Below are 13662 nucleotides of genomic sequence, written 5' to 3'. Positions count from 1 at the left end.
TTCTTTTAAAGTAAAGGAAATATTCCGAGTTTGGGATTCTAGAGGAATCGTGCCCAACGTATTGGGTGTGATTTCTTAAATCTTGGATAAGTGGATGTTCTTTTAAAGTTTTATTGTACAAGTATTTTGGCCCAATTCATTTTGGGGAAAATTAGAATGTTGTGCCCTAACGCATTGGGTATGGTATCTTCTTTCTCTGAAATAATAAGGGTCTTAATACGTAACCTTTTAAGTTTTGCTAAGGATTACGTTTTTTCCAAATTCTCGACCTTAAGACACTAATTAATTAACTAGGTACCAATTTTGGGCGTTACGAGGGTGCTAATCCTTCTTCGTACGTAACTGACTCCCGGATCCGTTTTTCTAAAACTCGTAGACCAAAGCCGTTTTTTAGGTGATCCATTCACACCTCAATAAAAGATTGGTGGCGACTCCCAAATTTTCATTTTTTTAGAGTCGACAACCAAAAACTTTTATTTTTCAAAAAGATGGTTTCGATAGATGTCATCTCAACTTAAATGAGCAAAGGAGACTCCACTTAATGAGAAAATAAACGAAGAGTATAAGATGGAGAAAATAACCTAAATGAGCAAAACTCAAATACAAAACTCTCTCAAAAACTCTCCCCAAAACTTTTCATCAAATCTCACGTAAGAGATATTCTGCCAACTCTTTAAATAGGGTTACAAAGACCCTTTAAATAGGCTAATATTAAAGTTCTAATATGACTAAAAATTTCTTAGACTAGTCAGACTTTAATTGAGAAAAGATCGCAAAGTTTAATTGAGAGAAGAAACCCGATATTTGTGGGAACACATCGCCATATCGCGACGTCGAGAATCGCCTTGCCTCGACGTTGTCTCTACTTTGTCGTTTCAATGTTTTTGCGTCATCCCGACACTCCTCATTTGTTTTGGGCCTTCTTTGGTTACTCGTCGTTCGTCTTTCCGAGTGCTTGTAAAGAGTTCAATAAATGAAAAGCACACTCCACAGGCTCTTATACTAGAAGTTATATTATATTTTGTCTCTTTACTGAAAAATGGACAAATTACTCATTGTACGTTAGATAAAAGAGTAAATTGGTCATTTTTATTAAAAATTCCATTCATTTGTACTATAAAAAACTAGCGTAATTGACAGAATAACCAAAAAGTGTCACGTGACATACCATGTATACCTCATGCTAATATAAAGAGACTAATTTTTAATATCAGAAATGGATGAAATTTTTAACATAAGGACCAAATTGCTCTTTGATCTAATTTAATCTAACGTACAATGACTAATTTACCTATTTTTAAGGTAAAATGCAATCGACTCATAATATAGAGGTCACTATAGTACTTTTACCTTACCGGTGAGATTTAAAATTTAAAGTTGTAAATATATCATCTTTTAAAAATTATTGCATGAGTATATAAAAAATTTTACTGCATGAATTAATTAAGATAACATGTAAAAAAAAAAAATCCCTTTGTTTCTTTTCTCTTGGCTAAACATAGTCTAAGCACAAAAATAAGAGTCAAAACTTTGAAATGTAATGAACCAGACGCTAGGAGAAGGTTGGGACTTTGGTCCTCAAAAACAGTAAAATTACAGACGGTAAAATAACATTTTTGGCTTCTCAAAATATTTATAATTTAATTCGAGTCCCTCTTATGAATTTATTTTTATATTAATGGCCCCTCTTATAAATTCCCCTTGCATCTGGTTTTCCACCAGTTTTAGGCAAACAACTACTATAAGCCATACCCCTTCCGCATTGTACCGCCGGTGTGTTCCTATTTAAGGTTCCTCGAGTTACCGAGCCAGTTGAGGGTGGAGGTACTTTGTAGCCAGCCCAAGATGGTGCTCGTTTTGAGCGGCTTCTTTTTACAGCCGCTTTGCTCCGTCCGTTCCCATCTGTAATTCCAAGCATTGGATATGGCATAGAAACCAGGACAAGGTTTAAGCAATCTTCTAATTAGTGACTTTATAAATGTTGTTTCTTTTCAAACCAGAAAACAATGCTTTATTCATAATTTAACCCCTGAATTATATCCATTTTCCTATTTTAGTATCTAAATTTATTTTGTCCTGTTTTTGTCGTAAATTTTGCACCGTCACCTATTTTGGTAGCTCACAACAAACTACGTTTAAAAAAAATCGGTCAATCAAAATGTGTCATGTCATTGATGACATGACAATGTTGATCGATGATGTGACTCGTTGCCCAAGATGATCGAGTGTTGGTGATGTTGATCGGTGTATACCGATTGTTGACCCATGCTAACCTACTGTTGATCAATCAAAAATCATTAAAATTTTATTTCAAAATTATAAAATGAATATTAAAAATGAAAAAAACTTGCAAAATTATTTTAAAAATATAAAATTAGTTTAAAATTTTATTTAGAAAATTTTAAAATTTAATTTAAAAATATGAAAATATATAAAATTATTGAAAATATTGAAAAGTTGTAGAAGTTCTTAAAATGTAAAACAATTGTTAAAATATTATTAAACTTGTAAAAAGTATAATAATTTTAAAAATTTGTAAAACTTGTTTTCACATTTTTACATTTCCAAAAAAGTACAATTTATATATATATTTTCTATAAATTTAATATTTTTAAACATTATAAAATTATAATTTTTAAAAATGTAAAAAATGTGAAAATCATTAAAATTTTTAAAAATATTAAAATTTTTGAAAATCAAAACAACTAATTATAAATAATTTTTACATTTTTCTTAAAACCATCTTCTAATATTTCAATTCAATGCTTGTTTTCAATTTCAAAGTTTAGTTATTTATCAAAATTTTCCAAGCATTTTATTGTAAGAAAATGAGGGCTAATTAACCAAATGATGCATGAAATCTGTCATTGCCAATCCATGGGCATAGGGATACATCTTCATGATTTTATTTTGAACAATATGTGCTCTTAATTATAATAGTTTTAATATTTTTGTAATTTTAAAAATTATTATAATTTTTACAAATTTTTTAGAATTTTTACAACTTCAAAATAAAATTTAAAAATCTCTACTTAATTTTTTACTAATTTTTTCATTTTAAAATAAATTTTAATATTTTCTTGATTGGTCAAGAACTAGTCAACTTGATCAACATGCCACATCAACAATCAATGTGGCATGTCATCAATCAACACACTATATTATCGGTCAATGTTGCATGTCACCAGTGTGTTATGCTTAGCTGATCTTTTTTTTTAATGTCAGTAACTGTGAGTTACCAAAATAAGTACTGGTACAAAATTCAGGTATCACAATGAGATAAAAATTGTTGAAGTACTAAAGTAAAAAAACCTAGGTAAAATTTAAAGACTAACCTAAAAAACATCATTCATGAATCAAAGATAACATTGGTAAGACAATTGATTATATAACCTTTTAAATAAATCTAAAAGATAATGTTACATGCATATAAATGATTACATTACCTGGAACCACCATAAGTTTACGAGAACTTATTTCATATAAGAAGAAGTCGGATGCCGGAGAGAGCAGCAAAGGATGACAGAACTTATTTCATATAAGTTTACCTATGTCCGTGTTCCCGAAGGTACCCCTCTCTTTCAAGAGGATTCGCGACATGTCAAACCCTAGTAAGGTTTTTCGCTTTGCATCGAATTAAACCCAAATCAGTTTGGGCTTTAATTCATACACGCTTCAAAAAAAAGCTCAAAACAAATTTCTCAAAAAATAAAATTATGAAACAAGTCATTCAAATAAAATTTAAAGAGTAAATAAGTTAGCAAGTTAGTGATTTTAAGGGCTGTTAAAATTGACAATTAAAATTAGATTAAATTGGACTCACTGCTTTGGGTCTGGACAAAATATGGTGTTTACACGGTTCATGTACACAAAGTACACAACAGAATACACAAAAAACGCCCAACCGCATCTAAAAACGAAACATAAACTTTATGGCTTGGAGTAATAGGTGAAGGATTGAGAAGAGGAGCTCGAACACGATTGGGTGAAGACATTATCATTAGTTGTGCTTTCGCAATTCTGAACCTGATCTGAGTTGCTGCTTGAAACCTGGCTAGAATATACCGCGGAGCTCGAACACGAGGTCGTGACAACATTATCATTAGTTGTGCTTTCGCAATTCCGTTCCTGTTCTGGAACCTGGCTAGATGGGGGTGGATGTGAATCTTGGCCACCCCAAGATGATGCTGACTTTGATTTACTTCTTTTTACTCCCGCTTTGCTTGGTCCATTACCGCCTTCTGCAATTCAATGCATTGGGCATCATACACATAAACCAGGACAAGGCTTAAGTCATGTTCCCTGATGAGTTTGTAAAGGGTTTTAAAAACCAAAAGGTTATAGTATAAGTTCTCCATCTTACTATAAATTTACCACTCAGCTTTTGTGTGGTTCAACTTTATCATTACATTATGAATTTTATTAAAATTTGTTACCAACTTTAATTTTTAAATAAAATTTACCGTTTGATTCGATGTTTTAAAATAAAATATAATAAAAATATTATTCAAATATTTTGTTTTAATAGTTAACAATAAATTAATTTATAAAAAATTAAAACTAATTTATTAGCTTTGAATTTTCATTTAGCAAAAGAAAGACTTGAATTTTTTAAAAAAAAAAAGGGGTAATGTATATGGATGTACTATAACTCGGTAACTTATGCCTACTTGATACCTAAACTTTTTTTTCAACTTCATTGGTACCCAAACTTGGAAATTGTAAGCAAACGTGATACTTTTTTAGGTACCCAGCTAACACCGTTAAAATACGTTGATATGACACTAACGATCAATAGCATGGTAACACGTGGTAGCTTAACATTTTGACACATGACAAAAATAAAAATATATAAAATATATATTCTTTTACACAGAGGGAATGAACCTAGACAACCATTTGTCTAGGTTCATTGGAGTTGGATTATTTGTCTAGATTCATTCTAAACATACTTTTAAGTTTTTTATATATTTTAAATTTTATTTATTAATTTTAAATTTAAAATATATAAAATCTAAAAAATAAAAAATTATAATTTTATAAAAATATTAGAAATATAATTTGATACTAGAATGAACCTGGATAACCATTTGTCTAAATACATTTGAATCTAGACAACCATTTGTCCATATTGACTCTAGGCATTTTTGGTAATTTACTATATTTTATTTTCAGAAATGATCATATTTTATATTATTATTAAATTAAAGATGCATAATTTTTATATTTTATAAAATCTTATGTTTTATACATTTTTTGTATATTTTAGATTATATAAATTATATTTTATATATATGGACAAATATATTTTATAAAATATGATATTTTATATTTTATAAAATTTGATGTGAAATAATATTATTTTAAATATAATATTTAATATATTTTTAATTTCATAATTATAATATAGAAATTTAATATTTTATGAAAAATAAAATAATTAAAAAATATTTATGGAATGAATATTGACAAACAGTTGTCCAAGTTCAAATGTATGTTCATTCTAATGTCAAATAATATTTCTAATATTTTTGTGAATTTGTATATTTTAAATTTCTAAAGAATAATAATATAAAAATTGATATGTCTAAAATGAAGTTGGACAAATTGTCATTCCCTATGTGTAAAAATTTGTGTATTTTTTTTATTTTTTGCCACGTGTCAAAATTTAAAGCTTTCATGTATCACCAAGCTATTAGTCGTTAATGCCACATCGACACTTTTAACATTGTGAGTCGGGTTCTTAAAATGTACTAGGTTGGCTTAAGATTTTCAAATTTAAGTTCCAAATAAGTACAAGCTAAATTTTAATAAAAAAATTTAAACTTTTAATATCAAAATCCAATCAAGCAAAATTGAAGAAGTGAAATTGAATATAGAGTAAAAAGTATAGTGATAAAATTACCTCTAGTTCAAAAGTACAAAAGCAAATATGGATGAAACTAAAATATAATGACAATTTTCAATTTTTACATTGCAAATGTACACATTAACCTAAAAATAATGAAAATGATTAAATTTAAAAGATACTCATATATATAGAAAATTGGATACGTTTTTTCGATTAAGTATTAACTTGATTGGTATGGGCATTGTTACTAATACAGGAGGACGTAGGTTCGAGTACGCTAAAGCGCATTATCCTTCTATTTATAAGTTAGGAAAGGACTATAGGTAGTTCTAGATATTGTGTAAAAAAAAAACAAATATGATTAGAATCTATAACGAAATTGCACGTTTTACCTTCCTCTTGTAGTTTACGAGAGACTGTTCCATATGGGAAGAAGAAGAAAGATGCCAAGAGGTAAAAACAAAGGATGAGAGGAAACGGAGGCTTCTTAATTATCATAATTTGTTTCTCTCCTAGTGTTGTGGATTGAATGTTCAATTTCTCCCAATTCTCAAAACAACAAACACTTTCTATTTATAAAAACTTGAAAGGAAATTCAAACCCACGCTGCATTAATAAAATATACACATTTAATCATTCCTTACTGAGTCAACAAAATAGACTATTCATCTAATTAATTCTAGAAGTGGACCAAATGTCTTTTCTCCCATGAATATATACCTCCAATTTTTATATTAAACATAATTTAATAATAATTTTTATAGTATTATCAGGTGGACCTAAATTTTAAAATTTAAAATATAATGAAATTAAATTCCTAAAATTAAAAGTATAAGAATTATTTATAACATATTTAAACCCACTATCCAACCCATTATTTGGGTTCTTTCGTTTTTTTTTGTCAATGAAAATGCAGTGCTGGGCAAGTTCTATGAAATTGAGGTTCTTGTGTGAACGTAAGTAACGTTGGCGCTATCGACCAAAATAAATAAATAGACAACGTTGACGCCAATGTAACTTTTTCTTTTCTCAAAAAATAAAGTTCAGGTCGAGTATTATTTAACTAAATTTTTTTTAACAATATTAATTTCAAGATTAGAACTTGAATTAAATGTTTAGGAAAAATAATTACTTCTATTTCTTTCAATTATTTGTGTTATAAAGCTAGAATTTTAATTTGACAAATCGCGTGGCCTTCGCTTCATTCTTAAGTTAAAAGAATATTTTTTAGAACATTTACTCAAATACTTGGTTTTCTTATAGATTTTTTGTTTCATCTTTATTTTGGTGCCTTATAGAATTTCCTTTTGTGAGTTCTCATTTTCGAGAGTTGAGTTAACTTAGACGAATTTAAAGTAAAAAATTCACCTAAAATCGAACTGTTTACCAGACTAAAATTCTAACCCCGTGACACTTGATGGTACCCCAATATAACTTTCAAAAACTAGTTGTAAAATCAAAGAAGCAAAACTTGAAGAAAATCTTTTAATGTTTAACTCACGGCAAAGTTGGAGGTATATATTCATTGGAGAAAAAACTGACTTTTGGTTCACTTCTAGAATTAATTAGACAAATAGTCTATTTTGTTCACTTAGTAACTACTAAGCAAAAGTGTCGTAAATGTTTTATACAAAATGCAATTTTTAGCCAACAATCTCTTGGCTCAATGAAAAGAACATTATGTTATAAGCATAAGAGTCTGAATTCGATCCCAAGCAACCTCATTCTCCTCTCCCAAGTATAAAAAGAATACGCTTCTTATGGGTTGAATGATATATATATATATATATATATATATATATATATATTGTATAATTATTATTTTATCTATTTAAATAAATAAATTACTAATTAAAATATGAATTAAAAGTAAAATAAAACTTGAGAGGAGATTCAAACTTGGGTTACTTAAGTAATAGGCATAAACCTTAAACCATTAAACCAATCAACCAAGTAGCATAATGTGTAATAAGAAACAACATTTTGTATAAAGTGTTAGAACCGTACAATTATTATACAAAACTTTATAAATCATATCATATAAAATCGTTAAGAATAATTCAATAATAAAACTAGAAGCGAGCGCACTTGAATTCATTAATTCTTTGAAATCTTGAATCTTATGGTTTTAATCTTCCAAATTAGCACACAAGTAATTCAAAGAATGTGGCTCTTTCGTTTGAAATATGTGATATTAGAAAAGTTATGTTATGTGTAATTTGGGGACCATAAATCTACTATGTAACTTTTGCACATTAACATAATTTATAATTAATCCATCACTAATTAGAAATTAGTTACTAGTGTATCTACAAATATCGACCCATACTTTATTTAATAACTAAAGCCCAATAAACCTTAACCAAATTATATCACTTTTAATTTGGGCTAACCTTTATGATAGTAAATAATAACATGTAATTACTCTTATTATATATGTGATGTCCATATTTTCCAACAATCTCCCACTTGGACCACATATATATATATATATTGATTACCTTATAATTACATGTCGTTATATAACCTTGTGAGCTCAAAACATTACTATCATATCCAAAATGTATTATAAACAATCCCGACCATTAATTATGTTAACATAGAACAAAAGCAACTTTCATTACATATATCGTAACTAAATCCACCCCTGATCATTATATTAACACAACCAAATGACATAGATCAAGTATGGATGTGTAGCATGGAAATTACATGTAATATGATCTAAACATGCTTATTTCCAACTAGTCCTCCTTAACCTTAATGAGATCAAACTTTACCAAAATAAGAGTGTGAATAAACCAAATAAACTTTATTTCTGCAGAAAATAAACTTAATAGTCATAAACTGAAATAACTTAAAAATGTGTCTACAACATGAAAACATTTAAAAGTACAAACTCCCACTAAAATCAAATATCCTTAAATGACATTACACTCATATGAGTAGTGTGCTCATGATAAACCTTGGGTGGTAGTCCCTTAGTAAGCAAGTTTGTGGAGTTTGTCCCAATATGCTTTATAAGCACCTAACCACTCTGAACTTTTACTTTAACAACCAAGAACTTAAAGTCTATATGTTTTGACTTTGATGTACGCCTGTTGTTATTGAAATAAAGGACAACCAATTATTGTCACAATTTTAACCCTAGTGACAAAATTTTGCATCAATATTTCATCAAAATCAGAGTCTATGTACCTGATGATCTCTAACTTATCAGACCTCTGATATGTAAGCATTTAATCTTTTGTTCTCTGAAGATACCTCATAACCCTCTTGGTTGCTCCCTAATGGTCCATACTAGGGTTTCTTAAATATTTGCCTAACATTGCAACAATGTACACAATGTCCGAACGCATACATACTTGAGAATACATTAGACTCCCCACTCTTGAGATGTAGGTAATCTTATGCATTTCCTTAATCTCAAAATCATTATTAGCGTATTGGTCGAGACTTAACTATTATTGACAAGCAATATGTCATTAACAAATAAAACCAAATATAGAACCTTACTCCCATTAAACTTGTGGTATATACAATTACCGACCAAATTTATCTCTAAACCGAATGAGATAATCATTTGGTAAAATTTGTAATACAATTGACAAGAAGTCTACTTAAGCCTATATGTGGAGTTATTTAATTTGCAAATCATTAACTTTGCATCACCAAACACAATTTTTTTTAGTTGCACCATATAAATGTACTGAGAAACCATTAACTTAACATTCATCTGATGCAGCTTAAGGTCAAAATATTCCACTAAAGTCATCAACCATTTTCTCTAGTGGACCTTATTAATGACATTAATTCTTGAGGTTGTTGAGTTTGTTCTTCTAGAACAATTACTTCATCTTGAATAGAGAGTTGTTCAACATTGTCTTGTTGAGGTTTTGGATTCAATTCTTGATTAATGATAGGTATGAGAACCTGAACATTGTCAAAAGTGATAGCAGGAAGTGTGTTAGAATCCAACTACTCCTCAAAAGTAATGTCTCTAACCTTATTTCTCCCTCCAAACTCAACATTCTCAAAAAATGTTGCGGTTCCCGCCTCAAAAATATTCCTAATTGTGGAATCATAAAACTCATAGCGCATAGATCACTCAGAATAACCAATAAAGTAGTTGTCCACTGTTTTTGAGTCTAATATCTTTTCATGTGGCCTATAAAATCTTTCCCCAACTAGACATCCCCAAATGTGAAAGTGTTTTAAACTAGGTTTTCAACCTATCCAAAGCTCATAAGGTGTTTTGTAGCTAGTTTAGTGGGTATTCTATTCAGAATGTAAGCTGATGTATTTAGAGGCATAGGTCAAATGAGCACTTTCAAACTAATCATGTTTCAACCTTTATTCCTCTTGCACACAATGAGAAATGAGCTCATTTAGAGTCAATTTCTCCTTTTGATAGTTGTAACTAATTTTAAATTGGTTAAACTGTGCAAGAAGTGATACCAAAACCATAAGATCAAGCAGTTCCTCAGAAAGCTTGATCTAAAGTGCCTTAAGTCTTGAAAGAACATGGAACATCTCCATAATGTACTCGCTCATGTTTCCTTGACCATTATACTTCATAGACGTTAAAGAAGTCAAAAGTGATGTCATCTCAACCTAAATAAGCAAATGAGATTTCACTTAATGAGAAAATAAATGAAGAGTATAAGATGGAGAAAACAATCTAAATGAGCAAAACCCAAAACTCTCTCAAAAACTCTCCCCAAAACTTTTCATCAAATCTCACGTAAGAGATATTCTGTCAACTCTTTAAATAGGGTTACAAAGACCCTTTAAATAGGCTAATATTAAAGTCCTAATATGACTAAAAATTTCTTAGACTAGTCAGAGTTTAATTGGGAAAAGATAGCAAAGTTTAATTAGGAGAAGAAACCCGATATTTGTGTAAACACATTGCCACGTCGCAACATCGAGAATCGCCTTGCCACGACGTTGTCTCTGCTTCGTCGTTTCAATGTTGTTGCGTCGTCCCGACACTCCTCATTTGTTTTGGGCCTTCTTTGGTTACTTGTCATTCGTGCAAAGAGTTCGATAAATGCGAAGCACACTCCACAGGCTCTTATACTAGAAGTTAGATTATATTTTGTCTCTTTACTGAAAAATAGACAAATTACTCCTTGTACGTTATATCAGAGAGCAAATTGGTCATTTTTATTAAAAAAAATTCATTCATTTGTACTATAAAAAAACAAGTGTAATTGACAGAATAACCAGAAAGTGACATGTGGCATACCATGTATACCTCATACTAATATATAAAGACTAATATTTAACAGTGAAAATGGATGAAAATTTTAACATAATGACCAATTTGCTCTTTGATCTAATTTGATCTAACGTACAATGACTAATTTATCTATTTTATAAGGTAAGATACAATCGGACTCCTAATATAGAGGCCACTATAGTACTTTTACCTTACGGTGAGATTTAAAGTTTAAAGTTGTAAATATATCATCTTTTAAAAAAATTATTGCATGAGTATATAAAAAAAAATTACTGCATGAATTAATTAAGATAACATGTAAAAAAAAAAATCTCTTTGTTTCTTTTCTCTTGGCTAAACATAGTCTAAGCACAAAAATAAGAGTCAAAACTTTGAAATGTAATGAACCAGACACTAGGAGAAGGTTGGGACTTTGGTCCTCAAAAACAGTAAAATTACAGACGGTAAAATAACATTTTTGGCTTCTCAAAATATTTATAATTTAATTCGAGTCCCTCTTATGAATTTATTTTTATATTAATGGCCCCTCTTATAAATTCCCCTTGCATCTGGTTTTCCACCAGTTTTAGGAAAACAACTACTATAAGCCATACCCCTTCCGCATTGTACCGCCGGTGTGTTCCTATTTAAGGTTCCTCGAGTTACCGAGCCAGTTGAGGGTGGAGGTACTTTGTAGCCAGCCCAAGATGGTGCTCGTTTTGAGCGGCTTCTTTTTACAGCCGCTTTGCTCCGTCCGTTCCCATCTGTAATTCCAAGCATTGGATATGGCATAGAAACCAGGACAAGGTTTAAGCAATCTTCTAATTAGTGACTTTATAAATGTTGTTTCTTTTCAAACCAGAAAACAATGCTTTATTCATAATTTAACCCCTGAATTATATCCATTTTCCTATTTTAGTATCTAAATTTATTTTGTCCTGTTTTTGTACGTAAATTTTGCACCGTCACCTATTTTGGTAGCTCACAACAAACTACGTTTAAAAAAAAAATCGGTCAATCAAAATGTGTCATGTCATTGATGACATGACAATATTGATCGATGATGTGACTCGTTGCCCAAGATGATCGAGTGTTGACTGATGTTGATCGGGTGTATACCGATTGTTGACCCATGCTAACCGGCTGTTGATCAATCAAAAAATCATTAAAATTTTATTTCAAAATTATAAAAATGAATATTAAAAAATGAAAAAAAAACTTGCAAAATTATTTTAAAAATATAAAAATTAGTTTAAAATTTTATTTAGAAAATTTTAAAATTTAATTTAAAAATATGAAAATATATAAAATTATTGAAAATATTGAAAAGTTGTAGAAGTTCTTAAAATGTCAAACAATTGTTAAAATATTATTAAACTTGTAAAAAAGTATAATAATTTTAAAAAATTGTAAAACTTGTTTTCACATTTTTACATTTCTAAAAGAATTACAATTTATATATATATATATATATATATATATATATATATATATTTAATATTTTAAACATTATAAAATTGTAATTTTCAAAATGTGAAAAAATGTGAAAATCATTAAAATTTTAAAAATATTAAATTTTTTGAAAATCAAAACAACTAATTATAAATAATTTTACAATTTTTCTTAAAATCATCTTCTAATATTTCAATTCAATGCTTGTTTTCAATTTCAAAGTTTAGTTTATTTATCAAAATTTTCCAAGCATTTTATTATAAGAAAGTGAGGGCTAATTAACCAAATAATGCATGAAATCTGTCATTGCCAACCCATGGGCATAGGGATACATCTTCATGTTTTATTTTGAACAATATGTGCTCTTAATTATAATAGTTTTAATTTTTTATTTTAAAAATTATTATAATTTTACAAATTTTTAGAATTTTTACAACTTAAAATAAATTTTAAAATCTCTAATTAATTTTTACTAATTTTTCATTTTAAAATAATTTTTAATTTTTCCTTGATTGGTCAACAGCTAGTCAACTTGATCAACATGCCACATCAACAATCAATGTGGCATGTCATCGATCAACACACTATATTATCGGTCAACGTTGCATGTCACTGATGATGTGGTGTGTTATGCTTAGATGATCTTTTTTTTAACGTCAGTAACTGTGAGTTATCAAAATAAGTACTGGTACAAAATTCAAGTATCACAATGAGATAAAAATTGTTGAAGTAATAAAATAAAAACCTAGGTAAAATTTAAAGACTAACCTAAAAAAACATCATTAATGAATCAAAGATAACATTGGTAAGACAATTGATTATATAACCTTTTAAATAAATCTAAAAGATACTGTTACATGCATATAAATGATTAAATTACCTGGAACCACCATAAGTTTACGAGAACTTATTTCATATAAGAAGAAGACGGATGCCAAGAGAGAGCAGCAAAGGATGACAGAAAATGAAGATTTTATTACCATAATTTGCATTTATGTGTTGGGTGTCTCCCAATTTTCCCTAACCAAAATTATTGTTTCATGTCAGAATCAAGCTCCTTATATAGACTATGCTTATTCTTCATTTTTCTCCTCAACCCATTATTTGGGTTCTTTTGTTTCCTCTGGTCAATGTA

General features: G+C 28.9%; 2 protein-coding genes across 3 annotated transcripts; both read right to left on the bottom strand.

Annotated features, from left to right (window-relative positions):
* Nucleotides 1-1751: 1751 nt before the first annotated feature.
* LOC105783271 (uncharacterized) lies at nt 1752-13547 on the bottom strand. 2 transcript variants are annotated; one of them, XR_008193045.1, is made up of 2 exons: nt 13408-13547; nt 1752-1902 (listed from the first exon to the last, which is right to left on the bottom strand). XR_008193045.1 is itself a non-coding variant. In XM_012608627.2 (2 exons), exons 1-2 carry the CDS (start codon nt 13517-13519, stop codon nt 11613-11615), a joined length of 339 nt encoding a protein of 112 aa, XP_012464081.1. In that variant the 5' UTR covers nt 13520-13547; the 3' UTR covers nt 11395-11612. The 2 variants fall into 2 exon arrangements, 1 of the variants encoding a protein (XP_012464081.1); XM_012608627.2 differs by lacking the exon at nt 1752-1902 and adding an exon at nt 11395-11839.
* Nucleotides 3827-6368, bottom strand: LOC105783270 (uncharacterized). The gene is made up of 2 exons (XM_052627231.1): nt 6244-6368; nt 3827-4241 (listed from the first exon to the last, which is right to left on the bottom strand). Exons 1-2 carry the CDS (start codon nt 6347-6349, stop codon nt 3931-3933), a joined length of 417 nt encoding a protein of 138 aa, XP_052483191.1. The 5' UTR covers nt 6350-6368; the 3' UTR covers nt 3827-3930.
* Nucleotides 13548-13662: the final 115 nt, after the last annotated feature.

This window comes from Gossypium raimondii, chromosome 13 (assembly GCF_025698545.1).
Source record: "Gossypium raimondii isolate GPD5lz chromosome 13, ASM2569854v1, whole genome shotgun sequence".
Lineage (NCBI taxonomy): Eukaryota > Viridiplantae > Streptophyta > Magnoliopsida > Malvales > Malvaceae > Gossypium > Gossypium raimondii.
The sequence above is the reverse complement of the archived record's forward strand: the minus strand, read 5'-3'. Positions and strand labels throughout refer to the sequence as shown.